This window comes from Polyodon spathula, chromosome 8, assembly GCF_017654505.1.
Source record: "Polyodon spathula isolate WHYD16114869_AA chromosome 8, ASM1765450v1, whole genome shotgun sequence".
NCBI lineage: Eukaryota > Metazoa > Chordata > Actinopteri > Acipenseriformes > Polyodontidae > Polyodon > Polyodon spathula.
In genome coordinates, this window is record NC_054541.1 from 47,139,455 (window position 1) to 47,156,868 (window position 17,414).

Consider the following 17,414-nt stretch of genomic DNA (forward strand, 5'->3'; position numbering starts at 1 on the left):
CTTGTAATTACTCAAGCTTCTTTAGCCCCCTGTAAATTTGAAAATCTTTGCATCAACTACAGTGAGCATGTCACAAAAAGTGTGCACAAGCTTTAATGTAGCTTCCATCTACCAAAGATTAAGCTAGTCATTGAATGAGTAAATTAAACATTGGTGGAACCCTGCATTTTACAGCACATTAAACTACATTTGATCTGCACATCAGTACCAACATCAGGATCAAAGCAGCATGACCCAGATGCAGAAAAGCAGCTGAATTTAATGATTTTAAACAACCACTAACTCCAGAACCAAGTAGTCTTGTGGGCGTTCATGTAGGGAGTAAGGAACCAGGATGCGTAAAGTACTGTGGAAGGGTGGTGGGTAATTCACTGACACGGGAGACAGACAGGTGGATTTGGCAACACCGCACAGGTGCCCAGTTTTATTTTGGAGGGCTCTTTTTCTTTTCGCTCGCAGATGGCGCTGTTGGTCCGTGGTCTGCTTACCAACGATGGTAAACAGAGCCACGGGAATACCAAGCGATGGTACACAATACCGGTGCCCTTGCAGGTGCTTCGAAACAATAATTCAAAACAGAAGGCACAAAGAAACATGGAAAATAAAACAGTAACAAAACTACAAAGAAAAAGGTGCTGCACTTGACAGCTATATCCCAGTCGCCGCCACCCGTGCGACCCGGATCACCGTCCTACACTTCCAGCTAACTAGCCTGCTCTGTTACAACACTCCGGGGTCTGCCCGAGGGTTCCCCGCTCTCACTGTCTCGCTGTGAAACTCCTTTTCTTTTTCTCCCGGCTGATTCTCGGTCCTGGACCAGAGCTTCCGCACTCTCAGCGCGTCTAAGTGGGCAGACCTGAGGAAACAGCAGAACATTATTTTATAGGGCTAACAATCTCCCAAGACTCGCCTCTCAGCCATTCAGACAGGGGGAAAGTCCACACTCCCACTTTCCCACCTCCCCATGTCACTGCCATGACTCACAGGCGGTTGTTGGACGACTGCCGCCCTCTTCCTGCAGCCTGTGGACACGCCAGCAGAGTCAGCACAGATCTCCCACTGCTACATATCCTCCCCCTCAGAATGACACCACCGGTTCATTCGAAAATCCTACACCCCCATGCCTTCCCGAGAGAAAAAGTCTGCGTTTTGATGCAGCTTTCCTGCTTGGTGGACTACCCTGAAGGCACAGGGCTGCAAGGCCAAGTACCACCGTGTGATTCTGGCGTTGCTATCTTTCATCCGGTGAAGCCATGCTAAGGGAGCATGATCTGTAACCGGGGTGAAGTGTCGCCCCAGGAGGTAGTACCGGAGTGACTCGACGGCGAGACACTCCTTCTCGATGGTGCTATAATTTTTCTCGCGGGGAAGGAGCTTTCTGCTGATATACAGGACTGGGTGCTCGCTTCCCCGAACCTCCTGCGACAACACTGCCCCGAGACCTGTCTCTGACGCATCCGTCTGCACGGTGAACCTCTTACCAAAATCTGGGCTGCATAACACTGGCTTACTACAAAGCCTCCGCTTCAAGGCGAGAAAGGCCCTCTGGCACGACTCCGTCCACTAAACCGTATTTGGGGCAGCCTTCTGGGTGAGGTCTGTCAAGGGAGCAGCGAGGGTAGCGAAGCTCGGGATGAACTTTCTATAATAACCCACTAGTCCCAAGAAAGAGCGCACCTGGGCTTTGGATGTAGGAACCGGCCAGTCAGCCAAGGCTTTCACCTTAGCAACCAGCGGTCTGATCTGGCCCACCCCCACTCGATACCCCAAATAATCCGACTCACTCTTCCCAATGGCACACTTCTTTGGGTTAGCAGTGAGCCCCGCCTCCCGCAAGGATTGCAGCACCGCCGCCACCTTACAGAGATGACTCGGCCAATCCTCACTGTGGATAACCACGTCATCTATGTAAGCAGCGGCGTACTGCTGATGGGGCCACAAGATGCGATCCATCATCCGCTGAAAAGCGGCGGGTGCTCCATGCAACCCAAAGGGCATGGTCCTAAATTGGTACAACCCGAAGGGAGTTGAAAACGCCGTCCTCTCTCTAGATTCCGGAGTCAGGGGTATCTGCCAGTACCCCTTCGTTAAATCCAGTGTCGTCATAAAATGAGCTGTGCCTAGACGCTTCAGCAACTCATCTACCCAGGGCATCGGATAAGCATCAAATTTCGATTTCTCATTGATTCGTCTGAAATCAATGCAAAATCGAGTTGACCCGTCTGGCTTATTGACTAAAACGATCGGACTATTCCAGTCACTTTGGGACTCTTCTATTACCCACAGTCTCAGCATTTCGTCAATTTCCGCTTTTATTATCTGTCTTTTACGGTCAGGTATATGTACGGCCTCTGGCGAACTAGCGCCCCCAGCTCAATATCAATGTGATGATGTGCTACTCGAGTCTGCCCTGGAACAGAAGAGAAAACGTCAGGAAACTCTGCCACCAGACCGTGAGCCTGACATTTCTGCGTTGGTGTCAGATTCTCAGCAATCTGTACCGATCCTTTTCTTGCCAACACAGAAAGATCAGGTCCCAGGTCCGTGACGTCTGCAAGGCTTTAAGAGGTTGATATGATAAATATGTCTCTCTCTCCATCGCTCCAACTGGCAGATCTCATAGTCCACCTTCCCAACCTGGCGTGTAACCTCAAAGGGTCCTTACCACTTACCAAGAGTTTCGAACTGGGTAATAAGAGAAGTACCTTATCCCCCGGCTGAAATGTGCACAACCGGGCTCCTCGGTTATATTGTGTCTCCTGTCTGTGCTGTGCCTGCTGAAAATTGTCATGCGCCCATCTCCCAACAGACTCAAGACACTTACGCAGGTCCAACACATACCAGACGGTATTGGTCGAATTGTCCTGCTGCTCCTCCCACATCTCTCTGACCAGATCGAGCACACCCCGGGGTGTCCGCCCATACAACAGCTCAAATGGTGAAAATCCCATGGACGCCTGGGGTACCTCTCTGATCGCAAAGAGAAGGGGAGGAATCAGCTGGTCCCAGTAACACACATCACTACGAATAAACCTGCGCAACATGCTCTTAAGGGTCTTATTAAAGACCCTTAAGAGCAAAAGCGCTAGCCCACTGGGTTTGGGGCCATCCGGCCGAGATCGCCATGGCCACGAACACCTCCAAGTTGGTGTCAGGTCAATCCTCGGCCATCGATTTGGTGGGTCTCTGTAGGGAGTGGTCTGGAGCTGCGGGTCTAGCCGCCCCCTGCACTGCCGCGGTGAGCGTCTGTCGCAGGAGGTCCATCATCGCGGCAAACTGGGTAGCATCCATTGCCAGTCTGCTCCTTCTGTAGATGCACTGGTTGGGGCAATGCCAGTGAATCCCACTTCTGACACTACGTGTGTAAGGGTGGTTGGTAATTCACTGACGGGAGACAGAAAGGTGGATTTGGCAACACCGCACAGGTGCCCAGTTTTATTTTGGGGGGCTCTTTTTCTTTTCGCCCGCTCTTTTTCTTTTCATCCACGGGAATACCAAGCGATGGTACACAATACCGGCGCCCTTGCAGGTGCTTCGAAACAATAATTCAAAACAGAAGGCACAAAGAAACAGGGAAAATAAAACAGTAACAAAACTACAAAGAAAAAGATGCTGCACTTGAACAGCTATATCCCAGTCGCCGCCACCCGTGCGACCTGGATCACCGTCCTACACTTCCAGCTAACTAGCCTGCTCTGTTACAATACTCCGGGGTCTGCCCGAGGGTTCCCCACTCTCACTGTCTCGCTGTGAAACTCCTTTTCTTTTTCTCCCGGCTGATTCTCGGTCCTGGACCACAGCTTCCGCACTCTCAGCGCGTCTAAGTGGGCAGACCTGAGAAAACAGCAGAGCATTATTTTATAGGGCTAGCAATCTGCCAAGACTCGCCTCTCAGCCATTCAGAGAGGGGGAAAGTCCACACACCCACTTTCCCACCTCTCCGTGTCACTGCCATGACTCACAGGCGGTTGTTGGACGACTGCCGCCCTCTTCCTGCAGCCCTGTGAACACACCAGCAGAGTCAGCACAGATCTCCCCCTGCTAGAAGTACACAGTGCTTTTCAGTAGGGATATTATGTTCCATTTAATTTCCTAAAGTTTAACATATCTTAGTGTGTTGTTACTTGTTTATGATGCACTACAACGTAATGCGTGTACAAAATGCATGTATATGGAATTAAAATAGTGAATAACTAACAATAATGGTGAAACGTTTATGAAAAAAATCTATTAATCCTGCTGCACTAGTTTTACTGCACTGTACTTTTTTATATTGCATATAATTCTGTATCTAAGCCACCTCTGGGGTAGGAATTGGTCTTTTAACAGATAGGTGAACCCTCTCCCCAGTCCACTTTGCTGTGAAGGTGAACAGTAGGGAGTACAGCTCAAGGGAACTCCCACTATCACACTAAAGCCTAGTATGGAAATTGAGTTCATTCAAACAGTAACATGTAGTCTACTGCAGATAAGTGCACACACTTACAAACATCTGTACCTACTGTATGCCTACTGTATGCCTTCAGACATCTATACAAATTACTCTGCAAAATTGTCTGTTAAATGTATCATCTCACATCTTGAAAATGTAAACAGGGTCATTTCAAGCCTTCAACTAATTAATCAAGTTGTACCAGAATTCATTTCCCCAATCACACACACCAGTCACATTATGTGTTGCAAAATCTCCAGTGTGAAACTCATTTTACTGTAGTCTGATCTGAATGCATTGCGTTCTTCATTTCAAAAGCACTGCAGGTTGCACATGCTAATGGTTTCTACATGGCAATCACTCTACATCAGCAGTGTGAATACAGCATTGTGTATTTCAATGTATTCATTCCTGTAATTAGGGGCTTAATGGAAATCAAACAAAAATCACCATAGAGGTGATTTTTTTGTTGTTTTGTTTACGCTTTTGTGCTTTTTTCTTTTTTATATATACTATGTCAGAAATATCTTTTGGTTTGTGAAATAAAAAGATACAATGTTTAGCAATATGCAAAAACCTTTTCAAATAATTGAGAGCCTTCTAACTTTCAAATCAATTGTAAATTCTGTTTCCTAAGATTGTTATGTTTACACTGGTTCCTTGATGTGCCGCTTATTTCTTTTTCTTTCTTTCTTTCTTTCTTTCTTTCTTTCTTTCTTTATTTATTGTATGTTTGCGTGTTTCTATTTTTAGCCTAACTTCAGTTACATTTTAACAAGATAAAACAAGTGTGGAACTTCTCAGAAAAGTAAACCCCTCGCTCCTTCCTGCATCTATGTTGTTTTGCGCTTTTTTTTAAATATAATTATTAATAATATTTTAATTATAAAATACTATTTTAATAATTTTTTTTTAAAATAATTTACCTTTGCTTTTGCACTTGTTTTAAAACTGGGCCCTCTAAGATATAAGCTGAATTAAACCAAATTAACTTTCCACGATAGTGTATTTTGCAACTTCTTAAACTGCTAATTAGTAATGTTGTATATTTCAACCCAAAGGGAACTGTTTTCCAATATAAGGTGAAGACTGCAGTCAACATCTGTTTGATAAACTCAAATCTATTAAATTATTAAAACATTTTCATCTAAAAGAACTCTGGCTGGTCTGCCATTTTGTCTTTTCTGGGCTGGTGTCAGAGGGCACTTGACTGCAGACCTTTTTTTTAATTTTTTGGAAACAGCACAATTTTCAGTCATGTGACCATGCATTAGCCAACTGGGAAGTAATATAATAGGAGATGTCATTTCAAAATGGGATACAGCTCACAATTGAAAAGATGATTAAAATTCTAAAAACGTTTCCTAAATGGCTTACTGTTTAGGAAATGTTAAGTAAGTGTTTATATAATTAACATCATCAGCGCTACACAAGAGCAAATATTATTGAATATGAATAATTAATATAGCAGACATTATGACAAGCCAAACTAACCTCAAACCAATTAAAGGTTTGTGCCGCATTGCGGCAACCAATCAGAATACAGGTGTACGCGTTATATCTACAGTACAGCCAATCATATTAATGCTTTGCGGCACAAGGTCTCTTCAATAAAGTCAAGCAAGAAACTTCCAAATTCAGCGCAACATAATAATAATAATAATGTGCTGTTACAGGAGAGGTTATTTTATTAACTTTATTGCCTCTAGCAACATCACCCTATTATGCTTCTCTGGCCCTCCAGCTTCATATTTTAAAATCTACTGTGTGACAAACTGCTGTAGTTTGTGGTCAGATAGTTTTGTGGGGTTCTTACAGTACATACTGTAAAGAGTGTATTCTGCTAGAGCCAGAGGCAATTTCTACGGCCTGACACCACTGTACAGTCTCTTAAGTCTGAGGAACTGTGCAATCAATATCTATTAAAAGTAACAGAAAAGGCACTTACTGTGATACCGCTATCTGTAACAGTTTCCTTGAATGTGAAATTGCACACTGCCCAGGCAAGATAGTAAGTGGACATTCGAGGAGTCCTAAAAAAATAGTCAGTGACCCATCCATCATCTTCAGAAATCGAGGCCTCGATCGGCATGTTGGACAGAGACAAATACGTGCTTTCATGTCTAATGCTGATTTTAAATGATGCTTTATAGATAGGTTCGTCAAGACAGGGAAAGGCCTTTCTTGCATGGGTGGGAGAAAACTGGGTTACTGCAAGATACCTGAAACAAAGACAAGGAGTAAATAATTAGCTAAAGCAACAATAAAGAGACAATTCCTCAAAGAAAGTAAATGTCAACCACATAATTATAGTACACCTTGACATTATAAAAAAACTTACAGATCTGATGCAGATAACCCTGCACTTGCATTCCTGTCTCGCAAGCATCCACAAGTGCTGCAGAATCCCCGTTATCAATTTCCCATGCATCTCACTTCACAATACTATCACAGGCTGACCCACGGCTAGACTGATCCCTGTTAAGGTGTTTGATTTGCATAAACTTGGCACACAAAGGGCTTTGATTACCTAAACAGCAGCTGCATTTTGACATGCCTCTGTTTTAAATCAATTTAATAGACCCCCTATAAACGACTTCAAGAAGTATTTCAGTCTAGTGCTTCCAAGGAGTGCAAAAAGAGAGACTGCTATATTGATATGCAGGGCCATCCCTGACGATTTTCTGAAATCAATCCTTCTTCCCTGCATGAGGAAACGGATCTAGGACCCCTAACAGATGGAATACAGCTGTTAGCTTCTATATGATTTCCCAAGCATTTCAACTTCAGTATTAAACACATCAACATTTTTTAATGTTAGCGGATTGGGAATGCTTGTTACCAATCAATCAGAAAGCCATTGTAAGAAGCTCATCATCACATTCTTTGTGTTTCTGCAAAAAGTATTTGTGTAAAAGACTGTGAGCTAGATTCTCAAAGCCATTTACTCCTAATTGTGAGCAGCACAATTCAGCAGAATGCAAAAAAAACACCAATTAAACGTGTAAAATGAATAAGAAACTTAATACAGTACGTTGTTTCATACAAGCCCCTGAATTAAAAGTCTGGATTGTTTAATTCTGGTTTGGTAACTTTATTGGGTGCATTTCTCCTTTCTGAAAGTGTTAATGATGAATTGGAGTTTAACAGCATTGAGAACGTAGCCTGTATATGTGTACAATATTTAATTGCATATGGAAAACACCATGAAGAAATATGAAATTAGTGTAGCTTACACTGTACACTTAATACTGTACTATGTAAACACTAAGGCTAGCTCCTATATTTGGCCTGCATATTCTCAGCAACGGTTAAACGAAGATAAATTGAATGTTTAAAACTTGGCAAACATTGAAGCATTTAAACTCTAACACCCCTGAGATGGCCCATGGAGTGCTGTTATTGTGATTCCCTTACTTATTCAAAGAACATCTTTCTTTGCATCTAAGAAAGACAAAAATATAATTTCTTAACTATTTTGAAAATGTTCCAAAAGTGAGATGGCTGTGTGGGAGTCATTGGTGGAGCTGGCATAGATTGAAATAAGCACATTGTTCACTGATCAACAGATGGCTGCTGCTAACATTTAGAGAACTGCCACCTAAAGAATCCACTGCACATCCTGTGGCCCATCAAATGATGTGCTGCTGATTGCATTAAGCACTAAGATACTTGTATTACATTTACATCCCACAATAATAGCTACAATAACTACCAATGGCACCATGATGTTTATGAAAACAACTAACGGTGGGAATAGAGCGTGACAGCTTTACTGCTTTATCTCAATGCAGGGGTGTTATGCAACATTTGTATCACTAGTGACAGAGTGATTTGTTTATTAATAAAGACAGAATTAACTTCATATACTGTTGCCTTTGGTTTTTTTCATGAATGTTTTTTCTGCCAGTCAGGCTAGAATGTACGTTTCAGTGTCAAGGAAAAAAAAGTCAGCCTTAATTCCGCAACATAATCTGTTTATTATCCTCCACAACTAGGACTCCAGCTGGCTTGCATTCAGGAGGCTGGCAAACTAGTATATTACTGCTGTTACTTTATTCAAGGCAGGGTTATCATTAGAAACAATAAAGAGGTGCATTCATGGAAAGTATCAGTAAAGTGCATATTTTGGTATATTAAAAAAAAGAAAGTGAACTTGGAGGAAGTCTGCAGGTAATAAAGGGACTAGCAAAAAGAAAATGTCATTAAATTGCCCTTCTGAACTAATCCTCGGAGTTCGGTACCTGCCCTAAGCACTTCAACTTCATGTGTACTGCAACTTTATTTGGATGCTAATGCAAAACAGAAACATAACCAAAGGCTAGCATTTGCACAGCACTATATACAGTGCAAATAAAAACTCTACACCCCCTTTCAGAATGTTCACCTTTTGTTGCCTTATAGCCTGGAATTAAAATGCATTAATTTATTTTTTTATCTACACATCCTACCCCACAACTTCCAAGCAAAAAAAATATTCTAGAAATTTGTAGAAAATTAATTAAAAATAAAAACTGAAATAGCCTAGTTGGATAAGTGTTCACCCCCCTTGTAATAGCAATCCTAAATTAGCTCAGATGTAACCAAATGCCTTCAAAATCACACATCAAGTTAAGTGGCCTCCACTTGTGTTAAATTGTAGTGATTCACATGATTTCAGGATAAATTCAGCAGTTCCTGTAGGTTCCCTCTGCTGGGTAGTGCATTTCAAAGCAAAGACTCAACAATGAGCACCAAGGCACTTTCAAAAGAACTCCGGGACAAAGTTGTTGAAAGGTACAGATCAGGGGATGGGTATAAAAAATATCAAAGGCCTTGAATATCCCTTGGAGCACGGTCAAGACAATTATTAAGAAATGGAAGGTGTATGGCACCACCAAGACCCTGCCTAGATCAGGCCAACCAAACTGGATGACCGAGCAAGAAGGAGACTCATCAGAGAGGCTACCGAGAGGCTACCAAGAGGCCAGTGATAACTTTGCAAGAGCTACAGGCTTTTTATGGCCAAGACTGGTCAAAGTGTGCATGTGACAACAATATTCCAAGCACTCCGCAAATCTGGCCTGTATGGTAGGGTGGCAAGAAGGAAGCCATTACTCAAGAAAGCACACCTTGAATCCTGTTTGAAGTGTGGCAAAAAGTTTTGTGGTTGACAAAACTAAAATAGAACTTTTTGGCCTAAATGCAAAGCATCATGTTTGGCGCAAACTCAACACAGCACATCACCCAAAGAGCACAATCCCTACTGTGAAGCATGGTGGTGGCAGCATCATCTTATGGGCATGTTTCTCATCGGCAGGGACTGGGGCACTTGTCAGGATAGAAGGGAAAATGAATGGAGCAAAGTACAGAGAAGTCCTTGAGGAAAGCCTGCTGCCCTCTGCAAGAAAGCTGAAGCTGGGACGGAAGTTCTCCTTTCAGCATGACAACGACCCAAAGCACACAGTCAAAGCTACACTGGAGTGGCTAAGGAGCAAAAAGGGAAATGTCCTTGAATGGCCCAGTCAGAGCCCCAACCTAAATCCAATCGAAAATGTGTGGTATGACTTGAAGATTGCTGTATATCAACACTCCCCAAGGAACTTGACAGAGCATCAAATATTGTCAAATCTAGGTGTGCAGAGTTGATAGAGACCTATCCCAACAGACTCACAGCTGTAATTGCTGCCAAAGGTGCTTCCACCAAGTATTAACTGGGGGGGGGGAGACTTATCCAATTATGATCTTTCAGTTTTGTATTTTTAATATATATATTTTTTCCCTTAACAGTGTGGAGTATGGTGTGTAGATAAGTGGAAAAAAAAATCCTCATTTAAATGCATGAAACTCTGAGGCACTGACAATGTATCACTGTTGCCGTCTATACCCTATAGTGAGTGAACATGTTTTTCAAAATGACTTGTGTGGAATGCAGTCCTGTACTGGGGCAAATTTCATTAGCAATACATACAGTAAATAAACTAGGAAATGGAAGTGTCAGTGATATCTAATCGAAAGTGTTGATGTGATCAGTTTGACTTGCTGTTCCGTGTTTCTATTGGAAGTGTGGAGGGGTGATGTGGTAGAAGGATATTCCACATGTCTGTATTATTTCTTAATGTAGTCTATGTGTTATCTTGGTAAGCTGATTCGCTAATGTGTGTTTTACATTCACGTCTTTGAGCAAACTTGTAGCTGATGAGCTCAGACAGTTTATACCAGTCTGCTAAGTTTTGACATTAGGTCAGAAGTGTTTATGCTGAAGGGGCGGTAAAGGAATGGGGAGGTTGCCGCGTCGATATTCCAATATTCCGCATATGTCTTTTATAACGTTAAGGAGTACTATAATTGTGTGGGTTAACATTAATAAAATAATTCAATTCGCACCAAATTGGTTGTTTATAATCAATAAGCTGTTTTAGGGCTCGCCCTTATACAGCTATGACCAAAGGTTTTGCGTCACCCGATACCTAATTTTGCTTCATAAAGTCGATTGAAACCTGCTGAATAATCTTACGTTAACATATCGAATTACATACAGCTTTGTAGTTTGCCGTATATGTAACGAAAAACTGTGTAATTTCGAAATCTAACATGAAATACTGTACTACTATTATGGCTTCTAGTAGACTTGCGATATCATTCAGTAATGTCTTTGATAACATGATGTTAAATAATATCTAAATTATGTTTATATCGGTTTTTTGTTTGTTTGTTTGTTTGTTTGTTTTAATTACTGGGATGTCTCAAGCCTAAAATTCTAGGTGATGCAAAACGTGTGTCCATAGCTGTACATACTACATATTCGCGTAACCCACAGCAATGAGCCGTTAAAGACAGTGCAGAGGGGTGCCTGCACGCTTAATTGAGTCATGCTTGCCACTGAAGTTTAAATGGCTCGGTTTGGTTCAGTATCCCTTCTGTGATAATGCAGGCCGTTCCTATCATCTGTCAAAAAATAAACATAAACGATCATTCAAATCGAGAGCTAGCTAACCTGTCAACAGTTCCGAATAATAATGTCTAAATACATTTTTATCAGCACATTTAACAAGCGCTTAAAACAGCAAGAGTGCATCTAAAGATCAATCTCACATATTCGAAATGTATTCAGAACCAGCAACAACACATATCATTTGAGTTTTTTCCATACCTTTTTTCTCCGTAGAATACATAGGAACTGCGGAAAAAACCAAGAAGTTCATCCTCTATGTGCGCGTGAAAAGTTATGTTCACTTTGTAATTTTTCTGGGACTCTAGTTCTTTGTGCATAGCGATAACAAAAACTTGATTCGCTGGATATCTGAAGTGCCGGTGAATCTTGAGCGCTTTCGTCTTCTTGCTCTCTGAGTGCACCACTGCTTTCTGCACCAGCAGCCTGTCCGCATGCAGAACGATGTACTTTGTGGAGTTGAGGCACTGCAGTTCAATGCTGACTTCTCCAGAGAAAGTAAAGTTGTCCATAAACACAGTAATGTGCAGGTCATACTGGAGAGGTCTCAGTGAAGCGGGTAACCTCAACTGCCGCCAGGGATGCAAGGAGTCTTCGCTCCTGTGGCTGAACCGAGCATCCCGTGACTGGTTGAACTTTGTGAGGTTCGCATGAGATGCGCTGGCGGTGCTGTCGCCGCTGCACTCCTCGAATCTGACACTGAGCAGCACAGCGATGACGGTCACGATGATGAGGGTCAGAATGGAGATGGCGAAAGCCAGGACAAGTCGTTTGTGCACGGTGATGTTCCGCTCCGTGGTCCGGGGTCTTACCACTACGGTGTCCGCCCACTGATCTGAAAGGCCTCTGCCGTTCCTCATCGTGTCTTCCATTACCATTGGCGTGAAAGATAAGCTTTCTTCACGTCTGTCGTCCAAAGCCATACTACCCTCAGTAGCTATTAGCTTGAAGGCAACAGGCAAATAAACAACAAAAAAAGTGAATAGGTTACCGGAGTAACTCAGCTCCGGTAGCGACACATTTGAGAGTCGGCATAAAAGTCTACCCCGGCATTCTGTACATTCAATAGTAAAATGTTTATTTCACAACATGAACATGATACGAATCGTCTTTATAGTTCCAAAATAGCAGGATGGTCTACTTTTATCTTATCACGCTCTGAAGCACAGTCCACAACAAGCGCTTTCGGTTTATCCAAGATTACATTTCCTCATCATTTGTGTCTGTTTTTATTCTTTTTTGTTTGCTTGTTTTAAGATCCCAGTCTCACAACAGGAACGATGTTGCAAAGAAAGCGAGCCATAGACTCTGCACACATAGTAAGAAAACCTCTCTCCCTATCAGTCCCTCACTCATTCAAGGCAGAGCTGTGCTACACAGACCACGACCTGCAGATTGCAGCCCACTCCAAAAAGACTCACAGCGGCTCTCAGGCAGTGCTCAAGCCCTCTTGTTCGGGGGAGGAAGGGGGTGCGGCCCCCACGCCGTCCTCCCCCTTCTCTCTCTCTCTCTCTCTCTCTCTCTCTCTCTCTCTCTCTCTCTCTCTCTCTCTCTCTCTCTCTCTCTCTGCATATGTTGAACAAAAATATATATTCAGCTGACAACGTACACTCCGGCAGCAAAGACTCATCATCTAGTGCGGCACGATGTCAGGGGCCCCTCTAACTTTTTATTTTTTTAACATCCCTTGACCAGAACGGTTGATATTTCACCCCTCTGAAATAAACCCAGCATCCAAGCACAGCATGCATGCCTTGTTCTCAGGTGATATAGTGTAACTATAGCCTGGTGCGTGTGTGCTGGAGGGGGCGCAGCTTGGGACGAGCCTTGACAGGGTTGCGAGATTATTGGTAAAAACGTGAATTCATAGGCAGATAGTCATCGGTTGTTTGTAGAGCACAGGATTTAAAAATGAATAAACTGTGTGTTCAGTATAAAATATGCTACACAATTTCTTGTTTAAAACGTTATACATATAAAAGTCCAAATGAACTGTGCCGTAATACAACATATTATTAATATTACAGGACATGTTTATTATTATTATTATTATTATTATTATTTATTATTATTAATATAATAATATATTATCATATTTATATAATATCATCATCATCATCATCATAGTATTATTATTATATTATAGTTATTATTATAATATTATATACTTATTATAATATTATTATAATATTATTTTGCAATGTAAACGCCAATCCGTTTTATTCGGTTATTCAAATTACACTTTGTAGCTTTTTGTTTGTTTGTTTGTTTGTTTTTCGAGATTTACGATTATACTGTAAATTTACAGTATAATCGTAAATCTCGAAAAACTACTCACTTCTAAATCTTTTGTAGTCATTTTTGTATTACTTTAGTATAAATACATGTTAATTTGGATTCATATGTTGTTTTTTTCTGACTTTATGTGAACGAAAAGACACACATTCGCCCGTTTTCCCATTGGAAATAGTGATATTTTGAAATTTACCTGTCCTGGTCACAAAAGCAAAGTTTGTGGGGAATAATAGCCATTTTCTATAATTTTGAGGCATAAGCAATTAGGAAATAACACTTACTACCCAGGAACAAACATTGTGTTACATAGTGTTATTTAACCTGAGTTGAAGGACACCAGCAGAGCTTCATAGAGAGATCTTTAACCCTTTTGCACGAACTGTACCGATCATTCATCATACATTTATGAGCTAAACCACGCAGTTTATTGGAGTCTGTGAAAATTAGGTTTTGGATTAGGCTATTCAATACTACTGTACAGTTTGTACTTGTGTGAGCTTTTAAAGGGTTTGCCTCCTCAATTACTCCACCTTGTGGCCTAGTACCGACCATCTCATTTGTGCAATAACTGGATAAAGACCAAATGTTGTTGTTGTTGCTATTATTATTATTATTATTATTATTATTAGTAGTAGTAGTAGTAGTAGTAGTAGTAGTAGTGGTGGTGGTGGTGGTGGTGGTAGTAGTGGTATAAAATGTTTCCTGCAGTATTATTAATACTGTAGCGATCCTAGGTGGGTGCAGGAGAGAGAATCAGGATAGTGTAGCGGGTGTGTATGTGTGTGCGTGCAGGGGGTGCATTGAGTGTGTGGATGTGTGTGAAAGAGAATTGGGTGTAGGTTTGACGTGAAACACAATGGGACGTGGGGGGCAATTTGCAATAATTTGTTTTAATTTTCGACTCCCGATTTCACTTTTCCGCACTTATAATTTCATTTTGTGATTACTTGATTATTGTAAATAATAAATCTACTCATGGTTGCCGTCTCATCTCTGTCCGAGGAGAACCTGAAAACTCGACCGTAGAGTTTTGACACTGTGCCAGTAAATACAACGCAAGCAATCTTGAAAATGTACAATACAAATTATTTAAGAAATGCTTCATGTGTCTTTTAAAAAAAAAAAAAAAAACAACAACTCCACATTGATTTACAGCTATTGCAAAGATAAACGTCGGCGTTATAAGCATTTTCTTTGTAGTGGCATTAACGTATTGGGGTCGGGGAAATTACGTCTTCAGTATAGTTCCGTGCACAGCATTCAGCATTTCTTGGAACTGGTCATTATTTACACTTTGCAGAAGAGTTATGAAACTGACCAGAAAACGATGACATCAATAAATGAGTGCAAAGATCCAGACAGTGCATGCAACACCCAAACAAATGGTTTAAACCCCACCAAGATATGCTTAGTATGTGTTATTAGTATGCCACCACATCTTACATACAGAATACCTGGAACAGTTTCCCTCAGTAATATTTCAGTCTAGGTTATGGTTAATTAAAATGTAGGTCTTAGCAATGGCATCTTAAAGAGGCAAACCTCCAGTGAAATGACCTTAAAGTGAAAACAGGGAACAGGGGAGAAGTACTTAGGACAATACTGACCCAGTCTGGTTTTAAGGAGAGAGGCTTCTGTTGCTAAGCGAGCAGTGGTGTAGTGTACTTCAAGCACCACTAGGAGCAGTGAAGCAGAGTCTCTGCTATGGCAACCATATGGTTCCATTTGCAGCCCCTAGTAAAGGACTTTGCTTAATTGTTGACTTCTGTGTAACAAGTAACTACAGTACTACCCAACTCATGCCTGTAGCAATACTCCCAAGTCAAGAACTTTGGCATTAAAAATTGACACTCTTGTTTCCAGGCCCTGCGCTTCCCCCCCACCCAAATGACCTGATTTACCAACTGGCCCTTTATTAATGTGTTTGATTGTGCTATGATCTCACCTTTATTAATGTGTTTTGATTGTGCTATGATCTCCACTTTATTAATGTGTTTTGATTGTGCTATGATCTCACCTTTATTAATGTGTTTTGATTGTGCTATGATTTCACCTTTATTAATGTGTTTTGATTGTGCTATGATCTCACCTTTATTAATGTGTTTTGATTGTGCTATGATTTCACCTTTATTAATGTGTTTTGATTGTGCTATGATCTCACCTTTATTAATGTGTTTTGATTGTGCTATGATTTCACTGAAACCTCTACTGTCATTTATTAAAGAACTAGTAGCTTAAAAAGTCTATAATGTTTGTGGTCATTCTAAGTGGTTATGGCTTCTGTTTCTCCAGTAAACAAGATTATTCTTCTTGAAATTTTCCTGGATTGGAGCTTGTTTTGAACAGCCTTCCTCATTCCATTCCAGTCCTTTGACAGTTTGACCTTTCAACTCTGCCAGACCCACCTACACTGCCTATCTATCTATCTATCTATCTATCTATCTATCTATCTATCTATCTATCTATCTATCTATCTATCTTTCTATATTCACTGGTTTACAAGAAACCAGAATCCTGCTATCTATCTATATTCACTGGTTCACAAGAAACCAGAATCCTGCTATCTATCTATATTCACTGGTTCACAAGAAACCAGAATCCTGCACAGGACCTGTAGACCCAGAGCTAAAACAATCAGCACCTAGGGCACAATTCAGTGACTGGGTCTCATTGCCAGTCATTTTTTGCCAGTTTATTTTGAATTTATTTATTTATTTATTTATTGCTTCCTTCCAAACTGATTTATGTTGTTTATTATTGTTTTACCTTATAGTAGTACTGCAGGCAATATAAACTGGGGGGAAAGTGCCACTATCAAAGAGTGAATAACTGCAGTTGTTTCAGAGGGAGTGTCTAGTAGATCGCAATACTACACATGAAATACGATACTGCTCTCCAAACTGGATGCCTATTAGAGCACGGAAATATATGTCAACTTGGAGTGTGTGTGGTGATATATTACAGCATGCAGTAGTTAAAAAAGTTTAGGTGTCACACCACTGAAAAAGCATAGAAAAGACATGGTGAAGGAATACTTAAAAAGTATACTAAAGCATACTTGAAATTCTTGGTATGGGTATGCTTAGCAGCAAATCATTCTTAATGTCGTGCACCATAGTTGGGGCTGTGATACAATACATCTAAATCATCCAGCACTTCACGATACTCAATTCAAAATATCGGGTAAGCGTGTGAGAAAGTAACGTACACCATGATCAACCTACACCCTACCAGGATGGAAATGTGTTTAGAGAATTTTACAGCACTGAGGCATCACCCTGGATTGCAAAATACAAATCTCCGTGTTATCGCAGGATTACTTTTTAAAATAGCTGGCTGGTGCAATCCAGATATGACTTAACCAGGGTACAGGGTGATCAGACCAGCCTCTTAGTTTCTTATAAGATGCAATATCTATGCATCTTCCCCATTGATGTCCCACAATATCACCCACTTTGGGTGTGTTTATTTTCAGTTAATCACAGAATCTGTGCCTTTAATACTGCAGTTGGAAATGATCACATTTATCTGTGTGTTCAAGGAGCTTAGTGCCCTGGAAGAATGCAGCACTACATTACTGGGCATGTAGAATAGTACTCAGTACATTGGATATACTGTACATTCCTCAATGCTTCTTTTCACTAAAAATTCTGCAATGGTACAAAATAAAGTGCATTTTATTATTTTTACCCTAACAGAAGTATTTACTTATAACATATAACTAAGGGAATTTAATTTAGAACAGGCTTCATCAAT

General features: G+C 41.1%; 1 protein-coding gene across 1 annotated transcript in view; it reads right to left on the minus strand.

Moving 5' to 3' along the window:
• Positions 1 to 12,784, minus strand: part of LOC121320055 (thyrotropin-releasing hormone-degrading ectoenzyme-like) — an 83,405-nt gene extending 70,621 nt beyond the window's left edge. Inside the window, exons 1-2 of the mRNA XM_041258209.1 lie at positions 11,565 to 12,784; positions 6,381 to 6,654 (exon numbers count right to left, since the gene is read on the minus strand). Coding sequence (XP_041114143.1) covers positions 6,381 to 6,654; positions 11,565 to 12,286 — 996 coding nt within the window. The 5' untranslated portion in view covers positions 12,287 to 12,784. The remainder of the gene's footprint in view (positions 1 to 6,380; positions 6,655 to 11,564) is intronic.
• Between the last annotated feature and the right edge of the window lie 4,630 nt (positions 12,785 to 17,414).